Below are 27,761 nucleotides of genomic sequence, written 5' to 3' on the forward strand. Positions count from 1 at the left end.
TGTTGTACATGCAAATTGATGGGGCCCCGAGACCGCAGCCAAAGGAGCCTGCTTTGAATGTGGCCAGGAGGGGCACTTCAGGAGGGACTGCCCCTTTATGGACTGCTCCTATGGGAGAGCGTCGGGGGCAGACCAGCGGGCGAGGCGCCGGGATGACAGCAAGATCACCATTCATGTAGGCATCGCGGGCCAGGTGGTGTGGGCCCTAGTAGACACGGGGTGTAATCAAACGCTAGTCCGGAAAGAGCTGGTCCCTCGTGAAGGGGCCCCGGGCCCCACCGTGGCAATGCAGTGCATCCACGGGGACGCGAGGCACTACCCGACGCAGGCGGTCCAAATTACCGCGGGAGGAAGACAGCAGACCTGCCGAGTGGCGGTGGCCCCCAATTTGGCCTACCCTGTAGTGTTGGGGCGGGACTGGCCAGGACTACGCGGGCTAATTCAAGACTGGGGGAGGGCCTGCCCGGGCGCGCCAGGAGGCAGACGGCCGTGCCACAGGGAAGAGGAACCTGCGTGGGAAGCCCAGGCCGGAGACGTGACGAATGTCAGAGGCGGACGGGCGGTTCCGGAGGCCGATGCAGATTTCGTAAGGGACCAGAGGGAGGACGACTCCTTGAGGCATGCCTGGGACCAAGCGGGAACCGAAGAGGACTCCGACGGCCAGGGGGCCCAAGGACCTCAGTTCGAGGTAAGGGGTGAGCGCTTGTACCGGGAAGTCTCCCAGCCCGGGCAAAAAGAGGGGGTGCGGCAGCTCCTGGTCCCAGCCCGAAGGCGATGGCAGGTACTGGAGGCGGCCCACGCCAACCCCTGGGCGTGCCACTTAGGGACGGAAAAGACTCTGCAGCGCTAGTGACAGACCATGCACCGCTAACATGGATGCATAATATGAAGGAGGCTAATCCCCGGATAATGAGGTGGTATTTGTTTTTACAGCAGTACTCGTTTAAAATAGAACACCGGGCAGGGCAAGAACATACCAATGTGGACTTTTTATCTAGGGCAGCCGGGAGAGAGGAAACAAGGGAAGAGGCGAAAGAGACCCCAGGGAAGGGGTGTGACGGGGGGACTTACCCCCGCACTAACGGAGGCAGGGTCCGCAGCCCCGGACCCCGCGCGGAAAATCCACTTCCAGTGCCAGGGTCACTTGACAGATTCCTTCCTCCCCCTGGCACTGTAGCCTCACCCACGCCATGGGGTAGGGGCGAACGTCCCCGTGGATGCACCGCACCCGAATTGTGGAACCAGTCGGTTCAGGGCTCGGGACTAACTCGGGGCGGACCATTGTCAGTCCGCACCCTGAGTCCACTAAAGCCTGTCGCGGCACCCCTTCTACCCATATTTGGGTGGTTACTCTAGCTCGTGGGTCGCGACAAGGGGGCACTCCCGCCAGGTGCTTGGCGCTTGGCGGAGATGACCATTACTATGGGGTTCTGGATGTGAAAAAGTTGTTCGGAACGAAAAATTATTGTGAGTTTTGCCACACAGTGTACAGTCATGACCACTCTTACAGGTATTGTTGCTGCCTCTTCTTGAGCGGAACGTGCTCAGACAGCATGCGCGTGCCGCTGCGGTGTCCGAGCTGTAGACTATTTTGTCGATCCACAGAGTGCTTAGTCAGACACATAGACTGCACATCGAAAAAACAAGTCGCATGCCTGTCTAAAACTTTGTGTGATGTGTGTCAGTCTTACGTGGACAAGCGGCACCGCTGTAAAGGGCGACGCTGTAAGCAGTGTAAGGGCTTGCTTGTTGGCAACATTGACAATCATTTCTGTTTTATGGACAGCCTTAGAAAGCCCGAAGCCTCAGAAAAGTATATTTTTTATGATTTCGAATGCACACAGGAGACGGGGTTGCACACTCCCAATTACATTTTTGCTATGGCCCTAAAGCCAGAAAAATCCTGGGAATTTAAGGGTAGCGAGTGTCTTTCTATGTTGGTTAAGATCTTTATTGGCAAAGAGTTCCGTGACTACACATTCATAGCGCACAATTCCAAAGGTTACGATGCGTACTTTGTCGTGAGACAGCTACTGAAGGAAAAGATGTGCCTAGAACTGATCACTCGGGGTAGTAAACTAATGTGTGTGAAAGTTAAGGCCCTGAACATTCGATTTATAGACTCTTCTTGCCCATGAAGCTTAGCAAGCTACCGTAGGCGATGGGGTTTGAAGGGTGCAAAGGGTATTTTCCACATTTTTTTAACACTTTAGAAAACCAAAATTACGTGGGGCCTATGCCCGGTGTGGGACACTATAGTGTAGACAGTATGATGCCCAGGGAAAAAGCAGAGTTTCTCGACTGGTATCGGGACCACAGCTATGAGACGTTTGACTTGCAGAAAGAGCTCGCGTATTACTGTCAACAGGATGTTAACATTTTGAGACAGGCTTGTATTCTATATAGAAAAGAGATTATGAACATGACAGAGATGGGGGATGTAGCAGAGAGAGGCTCTGGTAAATTCACTGAGATAAACCTGTATATCGATCCTTTCCAGTACATCATGCTGGCCTCCGTCTGCATGGCGATGTACAGGTTTATGTTTTTGGAGCCTAACACGGTAGCTCTTCTCCCTCCAGACAATTACCACCGGCAGAAAAAGAGATATTCGACCCCATCTATTCAGTGGCTGCTGTATACCTCTTACAAAGAAAATATACAAATACGGCATGCTTTACAGTGTGGGGAACTACAGGTAGGCCCCTACTTTTTAGACGGTTATGCCAATGTTGACGGGGTACGCACGGCCTTTGAATTTAACGGGTGTGTTTTCCATGGCTGTGTCACCTGTTATTGTGAAAAAGCACAAAACCCTATGACAGGGACAACTTTTGGGTTTCTTTATTACAAGACGCAGCTTAAGACTGACTATCCAAAACGACTTGGTTTTGTAGTGAGGACTCTCTGGGAGCACGAGTGGGAGGTGATGAAAGAAACAGACAGGGAGCTTGCAGGCTTTTTAAACCGAGCCCAGTTACCCCAGCCTCTCAGGCCTAGGGATGCTCTTTTCGGGGGGAGGACAAACGCTATCCGCCTATATTACAAGCCTAACCCCGGGGAAGAAATCCACTATTATGATTTTACCAGCCTGTACCCTTTCGTAAACAAAACCAAAGAATACCCTATTGGACACCCTGATATAGTTTATGACAACTTTGGACCCCTTGCAAATTATTTTGGAATTGCAAAAGTTAAGGTGTACCCCCCGCAAGGCCTCTTTTTCCCATTGTTACCTGTCAGAGTGGGTGGCAAGCTTATGTTCCCGCTATGCCAAACATGTGCGGAAACCGAGCAGCGGGAGACGTGCACCCATACTGATGAGGAGAGAGCTATCCTGGGGACATGGTGCACGGTGGAATTGAATGTGGCCATAGCAAAGGGGTATACAGTGGCTAAAATCTGTGAAATCTGGCATTTCAGTGACAAATCTGACAAACTCTTTTCAGAGTATATAAAATTACACCTCCGTCAGAAACAAGAGTCTTCAGGGTATCCCAGCTGGTGCACAGACGAACAAAAACAAAATAAGTACGTTAACGATTTTTACCAAAAAGAAGGCGTGCGTTTACGCCAACTCGAGATCAGGTCGAACCCAGCTAAATGCCAAATTGCTAAACTGTTTTTAAATCCTCTGTGGGGTAAATTCGGCCAAACAACAAACCTACCCAACACCAGCATCGTAAGAGACCCTGACGAACTCTTTCGGTACCTGTTTTCCCCCCCAATTACGAGGTTTCATCCTGCGAGTTTATCGACGATGAAACAGCATGCGTGTCTTGGAAGCACGAAAAAGACCGGTACTCTGTCTCTGGCAATACCAATGTTTTCATAGCCTGTTTCACCACCGCTTATGTCCGCTTAGAATTATACAGTCTCCTAGATGGGTTGCAAGAGCGGTGCCTATACCACGACACTGACTCAGTGATATTTGTGAAAAGGGAAGGTGACTGGAATCCCCCTCTGGGGGATTATTTAGGGGACCTCACGAGCGAGATCCCGTCAGATCAACACATCACTGAGTTTGTGTCGGCAGGCCCGAAAACCTATGGGTATAAGCTGTCGGGAGGAAAGGCCTGAATGAAAGTCAAAGGAATTACCCTAAACGTAGCAAACTGTGAAAAGATCAACTTTGACAGTTTGAAAGATCTAGTCCTGGACTATTGCACGGGTCTGCAAGAAAACACCTCAAAAAAGATAGAGGTGCAACAGCCCTCGATTGTAAGAAACAAAAATCAGTGGCAAATAGAGACAAAAACCCTTAAAAAAACACAAAGTCGTTTATAACAAGAGGGTCCTAGGAGAAGGGTTTAAAACCCGGCCCTACGGCTTTTGAAAAATGGATACGAGGTGGAAACACCCCTTTTCTGCAATTGTAAGTATGGAAGGAACACATTCACACCAACACATTTAATACAAGTTTTATTAAGCATCTGGATTAACACACCCTTTTACAGCCGTCTGCAAATGGGCACCATGACACCCCCACCACTATCGCTATTAGGGAGTCCGAGTTAATTCATTCTTCCACGTTTGTTCTCGAGATCCATGTGTCAGATATGAGCAAAAACAGCTGGCACAAGATAGATTTACTCCCACAGGATTTCCAATGTGCAATTTCTCAAAGGTTTCTAGGAATCCAAATTATGGATTTTAAACTTCATAAATTGAACTGCTACTTTCAAAATAACACATAGCATCATGAAAACTATGGCTATACGCTTGCCAAAATTTAACACATTGAGTCAGAGAGAGAGAGAGAGAGAGAGACTCAACACTGCTCATACTTTGTACAATATTAATGTACATGAAGCTGAACTTATACTGTTCTTTATTGCAAATTAAGCAAAAATCAATTGTCGGGAGGGGTTAAAACATTTCCAACACTTGTTAGACTAGAGCTGCACACACTTCTGGGGATTTTGATCATGCATCCAATGACCAACTTACTGTAGAAAGGCTCTTCTCAACTGTGAAGTTTTGTGTCAATATGCTGAAAAGTTGCCAATATGCTATCTCTTGTCCTTTGAAAAAGACTTCTGTGATTCTCTGGATTTTGACTCTGTGGTTACCATATTTAACAGCAAGCCCTAACACATTATACTATAAAACAGCAGACCAGAGACTGTAAGTACCATTCTTTATTGAGTAGGCTATATAAAAATGTGTGTTATTGTGTTTTTGCTGGGTGGAGTTGTTTAATTTATTTTAAGGACATTTACTACAGGATTGATGTATTTTATGTGTTTAAATGCATGTAATATACATGATTGCAGAATAGGATTTAATTCTTTTTCTTCAGCATAAACTGTTTACTTCTATGTCATAGCTATTAGACACTGCCCATACATAATAATTTGTGGCCCATACAATCTTAACTCCTAACTATGTCACTGCTGGGATGTCTCTTTTCATCTACTGAAACGGACAATTAAGTTAATAAAATAGGCAGGCTATTGTGGGGGTTGCCACAAGCCTGTTTGGGAAGGTAAAAATGTGCTCTTTCCCCATTTGATGCTTGGATTGAACAGAGCATGCTAACGCAGACTGACTGCTGAAGTTGACTATCCTCACTCTGCCCCCTTTGCTTTTGGCAGGCCTGGGACATCTATCTGTTTTTGACAGACACTTCAAGCAGACAAGAGGAAGGCAGTTTCAAGCTGAAGTTGTTGCTAATAGTATGTGTATGTTTGAAGAATATAAACTTTAAAACTGTAAGTCACCTGGTGGAAATAGTTCTGAAATAATTCTTTGGTAAAAAAAAAAAAATCACAACTTGTGTCACAAGCAATGCTGCATATGTGAATAAAACCTGAGAATGAGGTTTCAAAATGCTTTTTCTGAATGCAGTGCATATATTATACACTGTACATGTTCAATTTAGAGAAAATAGAGAAAAAAAATCTGGAAAAGTAAATGAACTCATCATTGCCATAAGATGTGTATTCAAACTGCCTGCGAAGTATGGTTCTATTAACCACTGCAGGAATAAGGGAAAGTGCCTGCATTGTCACATCCTGGAACACCTGGTTTGAAACTGTCCCTTTGTGTACCAGCCATCTGCAGGATTATGTGGATTTTTTTGAGGAGTGGGAATTAAGCTATAGTTCGCTTGTTGAAGATTTGGTAGACATTGCAGACATAAAAATGTTTGCACCAAAAATAGCAACTATCATTGCTTAAAAAAAATCAAATCAGATTGCATAAAGTGGCAAATGGTTTGGATGATCTTGTCAGTTGGGCAAAGTCCTTCCTTCGCACTCATGATGACCTGTTAGCTAAGAAAGCCCTTCCTGAAAACAGTGATAATATCGTAGCCTACATGACTGGTCCTCTATGTTTGTCAACTCACTGATAAAGCCTGACAAGATTTTGATCCCAATCAAGCCAAACTTCTTCATCTCTAAACAACTTTCATCTCTAAACAAATTTGAATCTATTGCCATGTTTGAAGACAATGAGGGTACATCTAGACTGCAGGCTTCTTTTGGAAGAAGCTTTTTTTGGAAGATCTTCCAAAAAAACTTCTTTCGAAAGAGAGCATCTACATACAAAAGCGCATCAAAAAAGCGATGCACTTTTTCGAAAGAAAGCATCCAGACTGATTGGATGCTCTCTCGTGTAAAAGGCCATCTGGAACCATTTCAACCAGGGCTTTAGGTCACCAGTTGCTTTGAAGTGTTGGTGCCGCAGTCTTGCAGAGACACGCATTTAAAGGGACACCCCTGGACAGCTGTTTCTCTGCTTCTGCTGTGTGCTTGCTACCTCTTCGAGGGACAGCAAAGCTGTCCCAGTGCCTGTTGTGGTTGCCCTGTTATTTTTTGGACACCACAGCTTTGTTCTTTGTGCCATGGAGCCAAAGCTGCCCCTGGGCATGCGACGGCTCCATATGGCCATGCTGTGTTTTTGCAGCAGTTTGTGCCAGCTGCCTTCCTGGTCCTGATTGAGCTCATTTTGGGGACCCTCTCCATGAGTGCGGGAGCTATACTCTGGCAACCACAAACCACTGTGGCAAAGCATTTTTGGAGGCTCGACACCAGTTCAGACAGCATGGAGTGGTGGGATGACTAGCAGTGGCTCCAAAACTTCCACATGCAGACCACCTTTTTGGACCTGTGACCCTGGCTCACCCCCACCCTCCAGGGACAAAACACCCACCTGTGGCCTACCATTCCCCAGAGAAGCGGGTCATAATAGCCCTCTGGAAGCTCGCCACCACAGACGGCTACCCGTTGGTGGGCAACCAGTTTGGCACAGGGAAATCCACCATCGGAGCCCTCCTTATGGAGATAAGACACTCTGGGGCTGCAGTCCCTGCATGGCGAGTCGGGGGTGAGGGGAGTCCTGGAACAGGGGGTTTCTCAGGAAAGGGGAGTTGGGCGCTGGGGGTGGGGGAGAAGCCCCATCCCTGGGGAGTTGTGCCATCCCACCCTCACACAGTCCTGCTGTTGGGGCAGAGGGTGGCCTCATAGGGGGTGGCTCTTGGTATATTTGAGACCATTTTTCCGACAAAACTCTGTAGTATAGACATACCCTGAGTTGGCAAAAGCAATCTTGGGCATCTGGTAGTATAGGCGGGGGAAGGCACAGTCTTCCCAAACCATCAGGCATGGCCCTGCCACCCAAAACGCCTGCTGTAGGTGTTCTGGGGGCAGCGTATTGTTGCCCCCAGCACCTGCCTTCTCTATACTCCAGGGTTGGAGAGGCTGGGGCCACACACCCTATTCCTTCCTACATGGTGGTGGTGCACTGCCCCGTGTCTTCCCCTTCATGGGGGGGGGGGACCTCAACAGAGGAGGCAAGGGCAGGAGCTGGTGCTAGGGGGAGCTGGTGCTAGGAGGAGCTGGCTTAAAAGCTTGGGCTTTTGCTACATTTCAAAAGCAGAAGTGGTGCAGCAGGAACCCAGGGCAAGCAGAAAGGGACTCAAGCAGTCCCCACTCACCCTGAGTTCCCCACTGCACTTCTGCCTTGGATGGCTCTTACTACATTTAAAATGCAGAGGCGCAGATGACATTGCGAGCACCCCATCCCACAACTAATGGAGTAGTCAATGGAAATTCCATCAGCTACTCGATTAGCTGTTTAATTGAAATTTAACATTCCTATCTACATGTAAGGAAATAGTACAAGTAACTGCTCCATTTCCAAACCTTTGACAATCATAGCACCAAATAGGGAGATAAATTTATAGTTTAATGAAGATTGCCAGCCCATTTTGATTACATCTGGAAGTGTCCCACCTTTAAGTGTTGTCTGTATAGTCGTAAATGGCTGGTTTCCCACCCCCCTTTTCCTACTGAATAGTTATTTAACCAAGTATATTTTTGACATCATCCTCAATCCTAGCTACAATCCACATGTAACATCTCTTCCTTCTATCAGGAATTTAGGCACTTGACAAGTAACTCTCATTTCCCCTAAAATTACAGTTAAGAAGCAAGCTAGAAAATTCTTATCTGTACATTCTATCACTAGCTCTCTACCCTGCATTACTCTTATCTGAGCCCCTGGTGATTCCAGAAACACTTTTAAGTAAATCAAAAATATTGTAGATAAAGGGAATGGAAAAAAAATCAATGGTAGTTTGATATTAAATGTCACAGCAGAGAATGAGTAGCTTTTAACTATTACTATTTGTGGTTCATACAGAGTAATCTTTCTTTCAGTGACTATCAATCCTTTACTTTTGTGAACTCAAAATGTAAAGCCCTACATTTCCTCATTCTCCACTTTTCCTAAGAGCATCTTTTATTCTCTCCTCCGTCAGGGCCTGGTTTGTGTTTTTTGCTCTTATAGTATGGTCACTGTCAAACAAGGAAATGCCTATTCCTGTACTCCTTTTCTGGAGGTCAATACAGTAAGGCTAATTACACTGCTTTATGGAGTACTGTTTATTTCTCTATGCTATGGTAGACTTTTTCTACTATAATATGCATAGTTTTTACTTTCAAAATCCTTTTTTAACCTACATAGTGCTCTCTTTAGGTCAATGGATGCTATTTTATACAATAAGCCTTCTCACTAGGGCACATCACATGCTTTTTCAATATCTAGGAAAGCTAGTTATTTCTCATACTTTTTCCCCATCTTTAATATTTAATCAACTGTACTCCTTCCTCTCTTTGCTTTACATGTTCTCTACAAGTACATTTCCCTCTGTTACTAATCTTTGGGTCAACATTCTTTCCATGGTTTCATCCAGATATGCTGTAAGGACAATTAACCCATCAGTATCATGTTTTATGCGCAGCATAGGGGGTTTCCACAGTGGTCCTACAAATCATGTTTTCACTCCACTGGCAGCTCACCTTTTCCCTGTATACTGTTGTACAGTTCTGGAAGTATTTTCAGATGTTTTAACATTTCATTACATATGTCATCCTAGTCCAATGCAGAGTTTTTGCTTTTAGCTATAACTTTCTGAAGTTTCTTTGTACAGGTTTCAGTTAATGTCAAATCCCCATCTTCCTCCCACCTTTTCTAGTTCTCATAGACTTCTATATTATTAGATTTCACCATAGCTAACATTGTAGAATATTTCTGCTAAGGGTCCACTTTTCCTTCAATTAAAGCTTTTATTTCCCCTTTACTTTCTGCAATACTCCAGGGTAGCTCATATGGGCACCACCCTCAGCTCTAGCCCTTGCACGAACTAGCACAACCAGGGACAGCTACCCGGTTGGCAGGCTTGGAAGAATTTTAAAAGGCTTTGTTTTTTAAATCTCGTCTGTGAGGGTTGCCCCCTGTGACTGAAGCTATCCTGGGAGATTTATTTTCCCCATCTGGAAGGCCAGGACAAGCCTATTTAGAGTCCCCCGTCTCCAGAGCCTAAGCGCCTTGACTAATAATTTCATTATATCCGCGTTTTCCCTTTACTCTCTCCCGCCCACTGTCTCTGTGCTAGCTCTGGCACCGCCACCCGTAACCGCCAAGGCGCTCCCCTGCGAGCTCCCTCCCAGTACTAGTCCCCCTCCTAGCCCCACACAAAATGGCGCTTCCTTCCCGCCCGCAGTCCAGAGGCGCGTTTTTATCTCCCCTCCCACAGACACTGCGTAAGTAACTAGCGCACGCAGCTAATTCCTACAGCTACCAGCCCCTGACACTACACCGGCCAATCACGGCCCGTCTTAGTTACCATTGGCCAATAGGCACGGCGATGCCACCATAGGGGCGTTCCCACCTGCAAACCTTCTCATTGGCTCGCGCCCAATCACTGGTTCGTGAGTTGAACCAGTCGCTGAGCTCCTGCCTGGCGCATGCGTATTGTAATTTATCAGTTCTAAACCCGCAGGCGGTGGCTTCGCGCGTTTGGCCTTAATCGCTGGCGGGCGATTCGAGCTATAGTGGATGTGACGACATAGGCCACGGCCTAGTGACCGGAAGAAGCCGTTTGAAACGATGGAGGCTGAAGTTTGCCTAAAACATGCTGTGAACGAGACACGTGATAGGGAATGGCGGTGTGAGAGCTGGCTTGGTAGGCGTGTGGGATAACGTGTGTGCTTCTTGCGCAAAGGCAGTCATCCTATACACAGACCGAAAATGGTTCTGCACTGTCACGTGTTTTTTGAAACAGGCATGTGAATGTGTATGAACATTTTTACAAAAATTCAGTGCTGACCTTGATTTAAGGTAGGAGAAAGGAAAGCTGCATGCTAAATTGCTGGTTCTAGCTAAATGGTAAGAGGAGTTCTTGAACAAATGGACTCTCAGATGAACAGGCAGATACACAGGTGCACATTTCTAAAATAAGAGGAGGCAACTAATTGCAAAGGGTAGAGTTACATTTAATCTATCCTAGTAACTGGCAGCAGCACAAAAAGGATGTGGTGGTATAATGAGCTTTTGCCAAAATATTGTTGCTAAATCATGGTGATATTTCTTTGAAATGTTTGTACACGACTATGAAATTAGTACTTTGAACAATTCTTGCTTCCAATATATGAAGCTAGCAGTCAGAGAATAAATGCAGAGGAATGCTTAACTTTTCAAACTGTTTCATGGAATAGAGGGAGGGAATGCATGGCAAATTTGTTGGTATTTACTGTCTTCCTTCTTCTTTATTTGTATAATGAAGAGTGTAAGGCAGCATTTCCCAAACTATGGGCCACGGCCCAGTACCGCTCTGCCGGAAAAAATACCGGGCCTTAGTGTGGCTGCCAGGGTGTTCCAGGCTCCCAGAGTGCCCGTGCGGCGCCGGGTCCCCCAAGCCCTGGGCCACGCTGGGCGGAGGATGCAGCCGGCTGTTCCGGGATCCCGGCAGAGGCATAGTGAGGAGAGAGCAGGGGGGGCAGTTGCCCCCGGGCACCACAGTAGGGGGGGCGCCAGGCTGGGCTGCGGCGGTGGGAGGTGCAGGGCACTGGGCTCACCTGGGCTGCGGGAGGAGGGAGGTGCCAGAAACCCAGCACTGGACTGGAGGGAAGGAGGGAGGGGCAGGGAATCAGTGCTGGCCTCAGCATGTCTGTGTGGTTTGGGGGGAGGTGCAGGGAAACAGGGCTCAGCTGTGCTGTGGGGGAGGCATGTAGGGAACCAGTATGGGGCTCAACTGGGCTGAGGTGGATGGAGGAAGGCATAGGGAACAGAAGGGCAGCTCAGCTGAGCTGCAGAGAAGTGGTGCTGCACTCCCTTGGATTGTGGGGATGGTTTTGGGGGATGTGCAGGGAACCAACAGGGGTGGGCAGCTCAGTTAGGTTGCAGGGGAGGGAGGCACAAAGAAGCCTAGTGGAGTAGGGGGGAACCAGGAGCCCTGAAATGACCTGCCCTGGTCACTAAAATCCCTCATCTGGGATGAATCAGGTCCAGAGGGTGCCAGACCAGGGAGGTCCAACTCCTACCCAAGTGCCCTCCTTGCACGCTCCCTCCTAGCCAGATACTCTGCCCCCAATTTGGTCCTGCTCCCGCCTCCCGGAGTGCCCATGCAGCATCAAGTCCTCCAGGCCTGGGCTGGGCGAAAGATGCAGCCAAATGTTCCGGGCTCCCAGAGTACCCATGCGGCACCAGGTACCCCAAGCCCTGGCCCAGGCTGGGCGGAGGATGTAGCCGGGTGAAACAGTGAAATTTATTCATTTTTCATTCTTTTTTTTTTAAAATATGCATTTATGTTTTTGGGCTGCAAAAACCAGTACTGAAAAAAGGTTCCAACTAAAGTAAAAAGTTTGGGAAACCCTGGTCTAGCCAGCTTTCTATCCATCTTACAGTCCATTTATCCAATCCATATTCCCTTAACTTGCTGGCAAGAATATTGTGGGTGACCGTATCAAAAGCTTTGCTAAAGCTGGGACTGGGGGCTTTCGGAGGACCAGATATAACTTATTTGCATATTTATCATTTGCTTAATGAATATGCAAATGAATGTTACCAGTCCTCCAAAAGCTCGTGAATGGATTTACTGGTCCCCATGTCAAAAAGTTTGGGAACGCCTGGTATAAGGGGAAATGATTATCCTGAGGATTTTGATTCTTGTAGCATGGAAATTTGTCATTGTGTTTAATGCAGTCATATAAGTTGCTATTTCTCAGCAGCAATACTTGAATTATCATGTTATTAGTATTATAAGTAATTAGAATCTGGGCAAAGTGTTTATTATAACATTCATTACATTTTATTGTAAAGGAACCTGATTTGGTGGCTCTGGCAAAGCAAGCAGAGGAAAGGAAACAAAGAGCAGAGAAGAGACATAAAGAAGCCCTGAAACAACAGAAAACTCAAAAAGAAAAATTGTTGAAAGAGCAAACATGGTATTTAGTTGTAATTTTTCTTAAAAGTGCAGACTATAGTGCATAAAGAGTGAAATGCTGGAACACTGAGACTTCTTGTTTGGATTTGTTTGTAGTTTAGGAATTCCGTGTAGTGCTAGCTGATGTTATGGAGTTTGGTAAGAATTATAGCTTGAGAAACAGAGGAATAAAATGGTCAAAAGCACTAAATGGCTCAAGAGACTGTCTGTGGGATGAAGGGCCTTGTACCCTTGTCATTGATTTCCACCCACTTGAGTAGCTGACAGCAATTCAGGGACATATATTAAATTAATTGATCTTGGTTCAGTTCATGAGGGACACATACCTATTTCATAAAACCCACCACTATGTATGTCACTAGCTGTCATGCTTTGTGTTCTCAAAGGATGAGTTCAAACTTGGCTGGATATGAAAAAATAAATAATATGCTTTAGAACAGATATGGGCAATAATTTTTGGTGGGGGGGCCACTCTAAGTTTTTGGAAAGTGGTCAAGGGCTGCACTTTTCTGTGGAGGAGATGTGGGGTCTAGGATGGAGGCTGCGTAAAGAAGGATGCATGGGGTAAGGGACTGGGGTGCAGGAGACAGTGTGAGGTTTGAGAGGGAGTTTGGGTGAAAGAAGGAGAAGAAAAAGGGGCTTTGTGGGGAAGGCACAGCTTTTTTGTTAATTTTATTTAATAAAATGGCTTTTAGTGCCAAGAGCCTGGCTGTTGTGTGCTAAATAATTTTTCTTCCATCTGTGCTAATAATGAAAGATGTAATTCCATTCACTCCTTAATTGTTTGCTCTTTGACAAAAATAGAGCTGCATTAATATTACTTCACTAAAATAGATGCGTGTTCTAAGTACATTTTACCAATCCATTCTTCTGTCTTGGAACAGGGGAGAGAATTTTTGCCTTTAAACCCAGAAGCAGATTACTCGGTTTCCATGCTTTCTGACTGCTCTGCAATAGCTCAGACTCCTAATGAGGATCAGTCTGTTACACCAATCTGCAGGTACTCGTGTGTAACTTCTGTACATTCAATCACACACTATCTAACATCCCTACCTTTCATGTACTAGGATGTCAAGTATCGAGTAAATGAGTAATCGTTTACTTGATATAATTTGTATCCAGCACATGATTAGTCAGTAAGGGGCCACTGCAGCTCTGCAGTTTAAACGTAATAGGAGCTGGGCATGCAGGCAGTCCAGCTCCTACTCATTAAACTGCAGAGCGAGAGTAGGTTTGCACCTGGCGCGAGTTTCAGTCCTGACTCGCACTAGCTCCCATGCTGCAGCTCTGCCTCCCATGCCTCTTCCTTTCCCACACCACGGGGACAATGCTGTGGAGAACCAGCTTTTAAGCTGGCTCCCCCAGCACCAGCTCCTGCTTCCCTGCCCCCCTTGATGCCTCTGATATAGTCAACTCGACTACCCGATAAGCCTGGGCTTTTACTACCCAATAAGAGTATTTGACTACTCTTTTACATCCCTAGTTGTGTAACTGCATCAAATTTTAGCAGTTACAGAACTATTAAATAGTCCCTGGAAGCAGGACTGGCAGTCAGTGCACTCCTTGCTCCGCTTCCAGCTCCACTCCCGGGGAGTCCCCTGCCACCTCGCACTACTGCCTCTCTGTCAGAGGCAGTAGCACAGAGTAGCAGGCGGGAGATGGTCTGCAAGGGGAGCTGGTTTAAAAATCGGCTTCCTGCACAGACTGGCTGCTGCCCCGCACTGCTGCTTCTGATATAGAGGCAGCAGCGCAGGGTGGCAGCAACCTCTGTCTTGAGGGGGAGGTGTCCAAGTGCCCCATGGACAGAAGCTGTTGCACAGCAGCAGCCCCTGTCCATGGGGAGCTCTCTCCATGGGATGCCAGAGCAGCCTCCCCTGCCACCGCCCCCTGACCCTACCCGCATGCTGCTGCCTTTAATAGGCAGCCTCCCCTCCTGCCCCCTTCACCCTCTGTAGGAGGCTGCAAGTGGAAGCAGGTGGGTTCACAGAGCCAGCACATGTGGAGAGCAGCAAAGAGGGGGCACAGAGGCAACAGGGGAGAGAGGGTGGGAATGTGTGTAGTGAGCAGGATTAGCTAATAATCCCAGGTTTATCAGTTAATCGTGTAGTCCTCTAATGAAGGGTGTCTAGTACACTTTGGGTAATTATTAAAATAAGTATCCTCTGACAAGCTGGGTATTAGAACTATAAGCAGTATGAAAGATGGAATTGGACAAACTCTGCCTGGTGCTTTTGAGTGTCTGTAGTTTGGACCCTAGTGTTTATAATAAGATTTAATAACAGATGTAGAAAATATACAATTATATATACGTGATGGTTAGCTTTATTATAAATGTAGGAACTGTACATCTGAATTACTGTTTTAGTAAATTTCTTAATTCTCCAACCTGGTTCAATCCATGAAAATAGTAAAGCTCATTTTTAGGATGGTTATCTATATTAAGATAATCACCTGCAGAAACCTATTATCAGTGATAAAATCAGAAGTGCTGAGACAGACCTTTCCTCCTCCTTCACAGTCACGTTGTTAGAGTTCACACCCACACCATGTACTTTACAAGAATCGTTTTTAAAGAGAAAAAAAAACTTTATCCAGAAGTCCTCTAAAAGAGTGGAAGAAATAAAAAATAAAGAGAGAGACTCTGAAAAACCTCAAGATATGTTGTTTCAAAGGGAAAAGGCTAAAAGATTTCATATGCTGAAGGAGCATTCTCCTACTTCTGGTACGTTTCATTTGGAAGTAGAATAAAGCATTATGGATTCTTCCTGTAATTATTCTGTAAAACAGGATGGATTCTGTTGTTCTTGGATCTTTGCTCTTGCAGATTAGGATATTCTGTCACAGGGTTTTCACATTTTTTCCCTGCCTGGATCTCAAAAGAAGAAAGTCTGCCCCATAGAATCCATTCTGCCAGCCTTTTGTTTTTCAGACTTGTTTTCTCCAAAATAGGAAATGTGATTTAATCTCTGTTGTTTTTGTTTCAGATCTTACTACCTTTTGAGATTAGTGTTCATTGGGCCTTTTTTTTTTTAAACTGATATCTGTCAATCATGAAAAACAATTTTGTAGAAAGCATAAACTTGTCCTGCTAAAAATTATGTAGTGCATACTTCCACTATTTACTTCATTGTCACTGATCTGTATGATCTGATCTTTGGCCTCCTAGTTTCATTTTTAAAGTTTTAAAGACTATTTTGTTTAATACAAAGGTACAGTTGTCAATCAGTTGAAGAAAGTGGAGGAAGTGAAAGTTTGCTCTCCAGAGGAGAAAAGGTCTGATGATGTTGAAATACAGCAGCGCACTTTAAGGTATTGTGTGAATATAGTTAGGATAAATTAGACTAATGTAAACTACTTCTGTTTCTGAAGTAATACTACTTGCAGTAATATAGAGCCTTAATTTTAGCAGTGGTTATCTAGATTAATCTCTTATTTATTTCCCAGACCCGTAGACAAAAATTAAATGAATTCTCATGGAGACTCATGAGAAAAAGGTTTTGTGCTTTTTGTTGTTGGGAGTTGCGTGGTAGGAAACTGGTATAAAGAAGGAATTTGTCTTTGTGTCAGATTGCCAGAGACACTCAGATTTTTTTGCTGCCTTCTGCAATGTGGGACATAGGTCATTTGCTGGTTTGAACTAGAGTAAATGATAGCTTCCCCGTAACTGGAAGTCTTGACATCAGGTTTTGAGGACTTCAGTAACTCAGTCATGGGCCTATTACAGGGGAAAGGAGGCGCAGTTTTGTGGCTTGTGATGGCTCAGTAGTTCTGACTAGAAGATCATGCTGGTCTCTTCTGACCTTAAAATCTGAGTCTGAATCTATCCAATTCAGGCTTAATCATTTTCACCTTTATTTATAAAACTTCAGGTATAGATGATGAGTAAGTTAAAATAGAGACCCAAGTTACCAAATTCTGAGCTACCAAGAAGTTCTCCTGTACTTTATGGTGATCATTACTGTTGACTGATCAAAGATTGCTTATGAATTTCCAGTTACCACCTTTAGGGTTGACAGGTCCTTTGTCCCAGGATCAGGCCCGGTATTCAGTTATTTTATGGTTGGGAACCCTGAAGTGTACAAATGGAACACACACACTATAGCAGTTGTCTCCAGCCTTTTTAAGCATGAGATCACTTTTGAATTTAAGTGCAAGCCAAGATCTACCTCAAACCCAAATACCCCCTTACACTGCCTCCTTCATGCCCCTTCTCCAAGGCCCTGCCCCTGCTCACTCCATCTTCCCTCCCTCCCTTTCACCAGGCTGGGATAGCGGGTTGGGTTGCATTCTCTGGTCTTGGATTAAAGGATTTGGAGTGTGAGAGGGGGCTCTGAGCTGAGCTTGGGGCAGGCAGTTGGGGTGTCGGGGCGTTCTAGGTGCAGGCTCTGGAAGAGTGTTTGGATACTGGGAGCTTAGGGCTAGGGTAGGGGCTGGGGGTGCAGAAGGGGGATCATGACACGGGTAGGGTTTCAGGATGTGGGCTCCAGCTGGGCACCTCTTACCTCAGGTGGCTCCTGGATGGTGGTACAGCGGGGGGCTAAGGCCCTGCACCACTCCCAAAAGCAGCCAGCAAACTCCCTCCCAAATCCTATTCCCCCTTGTCCTGCTCTGTGGATATAGGATACAGGATGGAAGAGGGGGCATCTTGACATCAGCACCCCTTTTCTTCCTCCCCTGCCCTGCACAGCAAGCAGGAGGCTGTCGGAGGTGGGAGGAGGCAGCTCCAAGGCAAAGGGCAGGAGGTGCACAGAAATAGGCGGGAGAGGCTGTTGAAGTGCCAGCACTTCGATAGCCTCTTGGCCAAACCAGTCAGGATCAGCTGTCAGAGGCTTCAAGATCTACCAGTAGATCCCGATCTGCTGGTTGGTGAACACTGCACTATAGGAACTATTCTATATTTTCAAATATAGTCTCTTCATACATTTAGCACAGTCACAAACCACCCAATTCCCTAAGATAAATAGGGAATGTACATCTATATTTCTATACATATACTCAGATCATTCCTTCTAGAATAACCTGAGGTGTTAGCCATAATCTTCATCATCACCTGCATTCCCACCATCATCACCAGTGGCCATCATTCTGGCACTTCCCTAAGGACTGCATCTCCTACTATAATACCTAGGCTGGGATGCCACTTTTATCATATGTTACTCTGATGCTGTGTTTGATGTATATTCTGTAGGGGATATGTTCTTTTTTCTTTATTTGTATTTCCTCCCCTTACTAATAAAGTATCTTTTTCCAATAGGTCTGTATATCATTGATCTCAACTTATTATATATGTCAGTTTGTTACCATGGGCCTTTTGTGGTTGTCTATCACATTTATTGTTTCTGTCCTACTCAGTTATTCAGTCTGGTCTCAACCAGTTATTTTGGGTTTTTCTAAATAACAATGTACCTGCTAAGTTGTTCTTTGTGTAGTGTCCCCGTGGGTGCTCCACACTAGGGGTACGTCTAGACTACATGCCTCTAGCGACAGAGGCATGTAGATTAGACTACCCGGCATAGGAAAATGAAGCGGCGATTTAAACAATCGCCGCTTCATTTAAATTTACATGGCTGCCGCACTGAGCCAATCCGCTGTTTGTCGGCTCAGCTCGGTAGTCTGGACGCTCCGCGGTCAACATAAAAGGCATTTGTCGACCTCCCAGGTATGCCTCATTCCAGGCATACCTCCGCCTGAGGATGATTTTGTTTGAAAAGACTCTATAGCCTACAGAGAAACCCGGGGAAACGCAGCAGGAACACACACAGCCTCCCCCCTGCCACCCAAAGCTGTAACAAGGCAGAGAGCCTCACCTTCACTCTCTCTCCCACCTTCCTCCTCCCTGAAAAGCAGGGGAGAGACGCATGGCAGTACGAGGACCCCTGCTAATAAAGCAGTGGGAAGATCCTCGCATTCCACACCGGGACCAGTGTGCACTGCCTCTGAGCTGTCCCAGGAACACTCTAAACACCTGGCATGGCAAGAAAAGCCGGCACTGCTTCAAACTGTGGCACTATTGAAAGCTCTGGCACCACTTGCTCCCTGCAGACAAGCCACCAAGGCAGGGCCGGGCGGCGGAAGCAGGGTCTTCAAAGGTAGGGTTACCGTATTTCCTGTGCCTGGCTCTGGGGAAGGGGCACTGGGTTAGAGCGGGGGACCTGAGCGTGCCTGGCTCTGGAGGTACTTATAATTTTGTTTTTAAAAGGGGGGTACTTTATTTTAAAAAGTTGAGAAACACTGCTCTATCTTACCGCCATCTATCTAGGTGAAAGACCCCGAATATATGTGAGTTAACTGTACTATCTGGATGAAAGCTCCCAGACAAAAATACTAACTTTGCCTTAACTCAGTTTTTAGGAAGTGGCCTGTAAGTCTCTTGTGTTACAGCCAAGCTGCCAGTATAAACCTACTGTAACTCATTATAATCAGGGCTCGACAATCTATGTAATCTACTCGCCCATGGCGAGTAGATTACAACTCGGAAGAGCCAGGTTCGGACGGTCTACGCATGTGCAGATTGCCGGACAGCGCGGCTGGCAAGCGGGTCTCGCTGCAGTTCAGCAAGCTCTGATTATAATAAACCTATAATCAAAACCATAAGGCAATAATAAATGTATATATCTATAGGCAAGGAAGCAGGTTAGTTCTATAGGTTACATCGCCACCTCCAATCCCTGGTCTGATCTGTCAGGCTGCTTCCTCCCTCCAGTTTCCGCTCAAGTATTTCTCCAGTTTGGTGCTACCTCTATCCCTTCACTTGCACTCTTATACTTGTCTTTGTTACATATATATGAATTTAATTATTCTCCAGTCAGCACTAAGTGTTCTTATGTAACAGGGATATACCCAGGAATGGGTCAGGGCCCACCCACTTAACATACAGGCCCAGCTGCCCCTAGTCCTCTGTCTGCTCCCACTGGCGCGCAGGGGCTTGCCCTTCTCCAGCTGGTGCTCCAGCTGGACCAGGGGAGAGGGTTTGGGGGCTTGCCTTGTTCCACTCACCTCATGCTCCATGCAAGCCTCCATGCCCTGACCCCGCTCCCAAGAAGGAGCACCAGGTGCACAGACCAGGGCAAACTCCTGGAACCTAACCTCCCTCCCGCCAGCATGCAGATCAGGGCAAGTCCCAATGTACTGACCCTGCCTGCCAGGCCCTCCTGTCAGGGAGGCGGAGCAAGGAGGGCAAAATGGGTGGGGGATGGGAGGGGCACATTCTTATAGCACCCCAGGGCAGATCATCTATCCCTCCCCCTCTTCCAAGGCCAGCTCGGGGCCGGGGGGGGGGGGGGGTCGGGGCGGCATCACTCTTATTTCCTCCCTCCCCCTCCCTCCCCCCGACATCATTGCCCACCTACCTGTCCCAATCTGGCTATGCCACTGTTCTGTAATGCACACAGTATGCATGTGTAAGCTTCAATTTACACAACTTTTGCTGTTTATACAGTTGTCACGTGGTCCTTAATTTTCCCAGTAAACATTACTTTTAGCATTACAAGGCTGTACGTTTATTACACTAACTTTTCCTTGTACCAAAAATCTAATGCAACATATTCCATGAACAAAACATAACCTTTTATCTAGCTAGCAGTAGCTTTATTTAAGCTGATCTATGTAAGAGGAAAAAAAATGGCAAAACTACTCTCGTGCTAGGGAAAGTTAGGCCAAGACCTAACTGTTGCTGCATCTGAGCTCATTCGCTATCCGTAATTATAAATTATTTCTGTTAAAGTTAGTGAAAAGAGTTTTGACATAGTCAGTGTCAAACTCTTTTTCCCTTTCTGTGGTCTGTTTGAGTTGTTACAATTGAAATAAACACATTTTTTATTGTTTGGCAGACTTTATAATCAACTAGCTGAAGTGAAAAGCAGAAAGGAAGAGAAATCAAGACAAGAAACCTATGCTAAAAACAGGGAAAAGGCCAAAGAGTTTCAAAAGGTAACTGCATGTGGTAAAGTATCTTCAACCTCTTGGCCTAGCATTTCCCTATTTTAATGCCTGTTGTTTTGAGCAGTTCTAATTGTACTGAACAATCTAATCTGTGCAGTCCCTTTTTTGATGAGCCTGCTATCTACATAGTATTGCTAAAAACTGGAGTTCATCTGAAGATTTGGATCCTACGTTTTGAATAACTACTTGTAAGTTATCAAATAGATTACACTAAGAAATAGAACTGCTTGTTTCATTTAAACTTCTAGCAGTTTAGTACACTGTTCCATGCATTGCACCAAATTTAGAGGTAGCCTGAGAAAATCCCTCCAGAAGTATGCATTTAGAACCAAGGATGTTGAAATGAGGTTACTTTCCTAATCAAATTGTTTATTTTTCATCAACTACTTGATTAGTCAATAAGAGTAGGCAGTTAGGGTATGTCTACACTACCCTCCTAGTTTGAACTAGGAGGGTAATGTAGGCATACCGCACTTGCAAATGAAGCCCGGGATTTGAATTTCCCGGGCTTCATTTGCATAAGCCGGGCGCCGCCATTTTTAAATCCCGGCTCGTTCGAACCCCGTGCCGCGCGGCTACACACGGCACGGAGTAGCTAGTTCGGATTAGGCTTCTAATCTGAACTAGCTGTACTCCTCGTGGAATGAGGAATACAGCTAGTTCGGATTAGGAAGCCTAATCCGAACTAGCTACTCCGTGCCGTGTGTAGCCGCGATTTAAAAATGGCGGCGCCCGGCTTATGCAAATGAAGTCCGGGAAATTCAAATCCCGGGCTTCATTTGCAAGTGCAGTATGCCTACATTACCCCGCTAGTTCGAACTAGCAGGGTAGTGTAGACATACCCTTACAGAGCTCATGGCTCATGTTGGGTCCAAGCATAATGCCCCTCTGCATTATAAAGGACACGGAAGCTGGCGAGCAAAGATACTGGGTCAGTTTCTGCTCTCTCACCTGTAGCATCCCAGCCCCTTTTGCAGGATTTCTGTTGTCAGTCAGCCATAGCCTCCTGGCTTGCTCATTGTTCTGGTGCGTGGTGAGACCTGCGGGTTCTGTTACTCTTTGCCATTAATTTCCTTTATTCCTGTCTTCTCCTCAGCACTCTTGATGTCGGCTGCTTCCACAAACACTCCATCTCCCTCACACTGAAGTGTCCTCCTGCTGTCTCCTAACACGTCTTTGTTTCACTCTAAGGGTATGACTACACTACAAAGTTAATTCGAATTAACAGATGTTAGTTCGAATTAACTTTGATAGGTGCTACACTAGCGCTCCACTAGTTCGAACTTAATTCGAACTAGTAGAGTGCTTAGTTCGAACTATGTAAACCTCATTCTACGAGGACTAAGCCTAGTTCGAACTTACTAGTTCGAATTAAGGGGTGTGTAGCCCCTTAATTCAAACTAGTGGGAGGCTAGCCCTCCCCAGCTTTCCCTGGTGGCCACTCTGGCCAACACCAGGGAAACTCGTCTGCCCCCCTCCCAGCCCCAGACCCCTTAAAGGGGCAAGGGCTGGCTACGGAGCCCGTGCCAGGTGCAAGCCTGCCAGCACCCAGCTAGCAGACCCTGCACCTGGCACGGCTCGAGCCAGCCACCTGATGCCCCCCAGCCCTCCGCCTCTTCCCGGGACCAGGCTGGCGGCTCCCGGGAACTTGCCCGGGACCGCAAGAGGCAGGCACCCGCCTGGTCTAGTGCGGACATCGTGGACCTCGTCCACGACCTCCGCACTAGGCACAGGAAAGTGGCCGTCTAGGGCAGAAGAGCTGGCAGCCTGGCCACCCAGGAACAGGTGTGCATGAAAATCAAGGTGGTCCACTGAGACCCCCGACCATGAGCCCTGAGCTTACAATGGCCGTACTGGGTCAGACCAAAGGTCCATCTAGCCCAGTAGCCTGTCTGCCGACAGCGGCCAACTCTAGGGACACTGAAGGGGATGGACCGAAGACAGTGACCAAGCCATTTGTCTCGTGCCATCCATCTCCAGCCTTCCACAAACTTTGGGCAGGGACACCACTCCTACCCCCTGGCTAATACCACTCCATGGACCCAACCTCCATCACTTTCTCACTTCTCTTTAAACTCTGTTCTAGTTGTAGCCTTCACAGCCTCCTGCAGCAAGGAGTTCCACAGGTTGACTCTTTGCTTTGTAAAGAACAACTTTCTGTTATTAGTTTGAAGCCTGCTACCCATTCCTTTCCTTTGGTGTCCTCTAGTCCTTCTTTATGGGAACTCATGAAGAACTTTTCTTGCTGCACCCTCTCCACCCCACTTCTGCTTTTATAGACCTCTATCCTATCCCCCCTCAGTCTCCTCTTTTCTAAACTGAAAAGTCCCAGTCTCTTTAGCCTCTCTTCATATGGGACCTGTTTCAAACCTCTGATCATTTGAGTTGCCCTCCCCTCTCCCAGTCTCTCTCTTCCCCTCTCCCATCTCCTTTTCCCAGTCTCCCTGAGTTTTGTTCAATAAAGAGAGATTCTATTTTTGACCACACGTTTTCTTTATTTTGTACATCAGGAAGGGGGGCTAGGGAAGGGTAAGTGGAAGGAGGTGAGGAAGGAATGGGGTACGAGCCCCCGATGGGGAGGACTGGTCTGGCTCTGCGGGCTTCTGGGGGTGGAAGCTCTTCTTCAGCCCCCCAGATGGCAGCCTGCGGCAAGTGCAGCCAGTCTGATGGCCAAGTGCTGTGATGTGCCCAGTGTGGGCACTCAGGGCACTCCAAGCCAGGACTGCTTTGCAAGCGGGGCACCCCTGAGAACTGTCTGTCCAGGGTGGGGGTCGGGACCCTTTAAGCAAAGCCCTTGGCTAGCCTGAGGCAGCAGCTCCATGCTCTAAGTCCTCATCTGATGCCCTGCCGGCACTGCTTCCGGCCATCCTTATCCCCGGTTCAGGGTCCACTTAATGTGGACATGCTAGTTCGAATTAGCAAAACGCTAATTCGAACTAGTTTTTTAGTCTGGATCCGGTAATTTGAATTAGCTTAGTTCGAATTAACTAAGTTAGTTCGAATTAGCGCTGTAGTGTAGACATACGCTAAGTAATCCTTCCTCCTTTACATTTTGCTGGTGTCCTTTCAGTTCCCTCCTACTGTGTCTTTGTTTCCATCCTTCACCTTCACATTTTGGTAGCCATGTTCAAGCAGCTTCCACCTGTCCTTGTTTCCCTGGGCAAAATACAGCACAAATGTGTTTGGGGTCTCACCTGTTTGTAACATCTTGCCAGCTTCATAGTTCATACAGCAATTGTCGTTTTTGTTTTATTTTACTGTTGGTGACCGCTACTGGATTGTTAAGAAGGAGCTATCAAAAAGGAGTGCTGGCTGGAATTATTTCACACAACCAAGTGCAGACACTTAAATGTAAACTACGTTCTGCAGAGCTAACATATGCAAGGAGTACTGAAGTCATGCGCAACCATTTGAGGCTGAAGCGCCCACGTGTTTCATGTGAGCCAGAAAGCACACAGCAAGCAACGTTGACAGTATTTGTTCTGGGAGATCTTTGAGGAGATGCAGCGTACAATGTGAGGAACAACTGATGGAATTGTTGTGCACTGTAATCACTGCAGATATGCTTCCCATAAGTTTCATTGAGGGTGCCAGTTTTCGTGCGCTGATGAGTTTTGTGGAACCTGAATACCGTGTGCCTATGAGACAGACAATGACCTTGCGAGTAGAACATTGCTATGAAGCCTGTGTGAAGATTTTCCCGGAAAAATTGGACAAAGCTGAGACCGTAGCTTTAACCACGGGCTGCTGGACTGCATTAAAATACTAAAAGCTACAATACTGTCACTTGCCATTACATCAATAATTGGAAGCTGCAATCCATAGTTCTACAAATTGACAATCAAACATAGCAGAAAACATTGCCATAAATTGCATGCTGTAGTTGAAAGATGGGTGTTGAAAGTGTCCTGGTGTGTGTGCGTGACAATGCAAGCAATACTGTGTGCGCTAACTCACCAAGATTTGTTACATGGGAATCCATCAGTTGCTTTGCCCATGCCTTGCAGCTAGCCATAAATGATGACTTCTGGGAAACAAATTCCCAGAAAACAATTGCCACAGCAAGTCAACTAGTTGGGCACTTCCACCGCTGTACCATGGCTACTAAAGCACTAGAAAGAAAACAAACTCAGCTTCAAGTTCAGAAACATCATCTGATCCGATCATGTAAAACTCACTGGAATTCAGTCTGACGTTTTCAAAAGACTCACTGAACAAAGGTGGGCAATAGCAGCTGTGCTTTCTGATAGCACTGTAACAAGACAAACTGATGCCTGCATCCTTCAGCTGCGTGATGAGCAACGGAAATTAATAGAGGATTTCTTACCAGTGCTTTCCACTTCAAAGTGCACTACAACTTGCAATTAGTCAGGAGGGGTCAGGATTTACTGCTGAGGTGTTCTCACAGGTCTCTGGCTCCATTGATGAAAACCAGAAGTCTGCTTGCATATGTACTCAATGATGTGTGCCGTATCGACTTGTGAACTCAGTCTCCACAGCAGACCCCAAGAGAGCCCCCAAAGACCACAAATCAGATAAGGATTGAAGGTTTATTGTCAAGCAAAGTATAGTAATAGTTTCAGTAGACTCTACTGAACCACTACGCATATGCAATTCAACAATGGAATGACTCAATCAGTGGAAAAGTTCCATTTCCTCCAAAGACTGCCTCCCCCAAGACACACTGCTTTATATACAGGTGCTAACAACTTACACATCACTGCTGACGTGTCAGGCTGCCACTCTGACGCTTCTTAGATACTACGCATTACCCTGTACCTCATGGTTTATTTAGATCATCTCTATCCATCGTATTGTCACTTTAGATCCTTTCCTGAACCTATATCGGTAATCTGTGGGGAGTGTTTACCAAGGTCTTTTTTAATGAGCTGGTGGTACCAAGTTATACTTTCAAGTTATGACCAGTACCAATTCCTGTTCTATACCTGGACCAATTGGCGTTTTGCTCTCAGCCCTGTTCATGCTAAGTTCTATAAGCAGGGGCCAGCCTGCTTTGTTTTAGGCCTTCATCTTACTACATGACTGTCATGTCTGGGGAACAGAGTCAATTTCAAATATTTACCCAATTTGCAACAGTCTTCTCCACACTCACCTGAAAAGTGAAGCTGTTTCTGAGAATAAAATTGTCAATACCTTCAGAAATGATGTTGGTCCCTCTCTGTAGCATTGCATGACACCCAGTGACCCTAACATAACTGCCTAACTGGCACTTATTGCCTCCTTGTTAGGACCATGCCATAAGTACATGCGGTTTCTTTCATCTGCTGTCGAGGATGCTACCAAGGCAAAGTTTGAACTTGCATTAGGACTGGAAACAGAGGAACTTCCAAGTGTTGGGGCTGAATTGAGAGGTGCTGAGCCAGATCAGCCAACAAAGCCAGCGCCGAAGAAAAAGACAAGTGGCATGCTGATGCTTCTAAGTCATGGGTTCCCAAACTGGGAGGCGTGCCCCCCTGGGGGGAGGGGCGATGCAACCCAGCCCACCCTCCCTCATCAAGTTTTGCTGCCCCAGTCAGTTCCTTTTTTTTCCCCCTTCCCTCCCCCCCCCCCCAGCAATTTTGCTGTGCTTGGGGAGGGGGGGGGTTCCTGAGGGTTTTTCAAAAAGGGGGCGTGATGCCGAAAAGTTTGGGAACCACTGTTCTAGGTGAAGGTTACACTGAAAAGGATACTGATGAGGACAATACTGTGGAAAATGAACTAGATAATTACTTCAGGGAGCCTTGCCCTTCATTGGAATGCAGTCCACTGAAATGGTGGAAGATCAATGCCCCACATTTTCCAAGGCTTGGAAAACTAGCAAAGAGTTACCTGTGCATTCCAGGAACCTCTGTGCCTTCAGAACATGTTTTTTGGCACTGGCCTTACTATTAATTGACCAGACCATGTAATCATGTTATTTTTTCTTAACAAAAGTAAAAAATAGAATTGCAAGTGTAAAGTGATGTGTTGTGGTTTTTGATTTGGACAGCTCAGGGATACTATGCACAACAGACCAGCTGACCCCTGGCTCCAGGTGGCGCTGCCTCTTCAAAATGCAAAAAGGGGCAGCACCTCACAGCTGAACCAGGGGGCAGTGCCGCAGCTGTGTGGCGCTGCCCTTTGAAGTGCCCACTCTTCCCCCCCCTCCTTTGCTGCTGGGGGGTTAATTAGTTGACTGACTATCCGATAAGCATTTGCTTATCGGATAGTCGACTAGTCTTTAACATCTTTAATCATAACTCCCTCTCCTACACCCCATCCACCATCCCTGACCCCCACGTCCTCCATAGAACTGCAGCCCTTGATCACTTATCAAAATCTTAGAGTGGCCCCCAATGAAAATTATTGCCCATTAGAGCATCTACTTCCTGACTTTCTGGAATGGGGAATAATAATAATATTTACTGTGCTTGTTCCATTATTTACATAATATTGCCTGGTGCCAATATACACTGATGTATTTGAGCATTCTGAATACCATTTTTTAAATATCTCATTGTCTGCCTAATCCAATCTGCTGTAGTGGCATGTATTCAATACTGCATTGAATCTTAATGCCTTCCCTATTAAGCATTTAACTTATTCATACAACTGTTATTTAGGAACTTCAAATCTAAATCAATTTGCTAGATACTTAAGCATCTGTTTTTGCTTACAGAAAACATTGGAAAAACTACGAGCCAAAAAGACTCCTTGAACACCAGATCCTTTAAGAGACTTCTGGGAATAAAAGAAGTGCTTGACTCCTTTCTCAGGTCAATCCAAGAAACATATCAGAAGGCCAGAGTCACATTAAGCAATACCATTATGTAACTAATGTACTGAGTTTTTATATAGATGAAAAATTGATAATTTAAATAATGTAGCAACCTAGAGTATATTCCCAAATTTTGAGTGATAACCACTACCCAAGCTTCGCTAATTGCAGATTTAGTCTGCCAGTTTAAACTCCATTTCTACTTGTATTATGACTCAGATTAACCAGCTCTAGATTATTGTACAAAAGCTTTTTTAATTGAGGAAGGTCTGCACTTAAAAGTGAAGAGTAAGGTGAATCTTTTTAATAAAGTTTTGTAATGAAACCTGG

At 46.1% G+C, this 27,761-nt stretch overlaps 1 protein-coding gene across 6 annotated transcripts; it reads left to right on the forward strand.

Annotated features, from left to right (window-relative positions):
* The first annotated feature begins 43 nt into the window (after positions 1 to 43).
* On the forward strand, positions 44 to 27,761 carry LOC102459234 (centrosomal protein of 295 kDa-like). Of its 6 annotated transcripts, none has more exons than XM_075919519.1 (7): positions 10,222 to 10,677; positions 12,610 to 12,734; positions 13,618 to 13,733; positions 15,252 to 15,455; positions 15,943 to 16,042; positions 20,563 to 20,662; positions 27,333 to 27,761. In XM_075919519.1, exons 3-7 carry the CDS (start codon positions 13,703 to 13,705, stop codon positions 27,369 to 27,371), a joined length of 474 nt encoding a protein of 157 aa, XP_075775634.1. In that variant the 5' UTR covers positions 10,222 to 10,677; positions 12,610 to 12,734; positions 13,618 to 13,702; the 3' UTR covers positions 27,372 to 27,761. The 6 variants fall into 6 exon arrangements, 5 of the variants coding, with proteins under 5 accessions (XP_075775634.1, XP_075775632.1, XP_075775635.1 ...); XM_075919517.1 differs by having other exon boundaries at positions 10,222 to 10,629; XM_075919520.1 differs by having other exon boundaries at positions 10,222 to 10,573.

The sequence above is a fragment of the Pelodiscus sinensis genome, chromosome 1, assembly GCF_049634645.1.
Source record: "Pelodiscus sinensis isolate JC-2024 chromosome 1, ASM4963464v1, whole genome shotgun sequence".
In the NCBI taxonomy this organism is placed as follows: Eukaryota; Metazoa; Chordata; order Testudines; family Trionychidae; genus Pelodiscus; species Pelodiscus sinensis.

Coding starts and splice junctions, on each gene's coding strand:
- LOC102459234 (XM_075919519.1), top strand. CDS start 13,703: ATGAGGATCAGTCTGTTACACCAATCTGCAG. Junction 16,043..20,562: donor ATACAGCAGCGCACTTTAAG/GTATTGTGTGAA, acceptor ATTGTTTGGCAG/ACTTTATAATCAACTAGCTG. Junction 20,663..27,332: donor AGGCCAAAGAGTTTCAAAAG/GTAACTGCATGT, acceptor TTTTGCTTACAG/AAAACATTGGAAAAACTACG.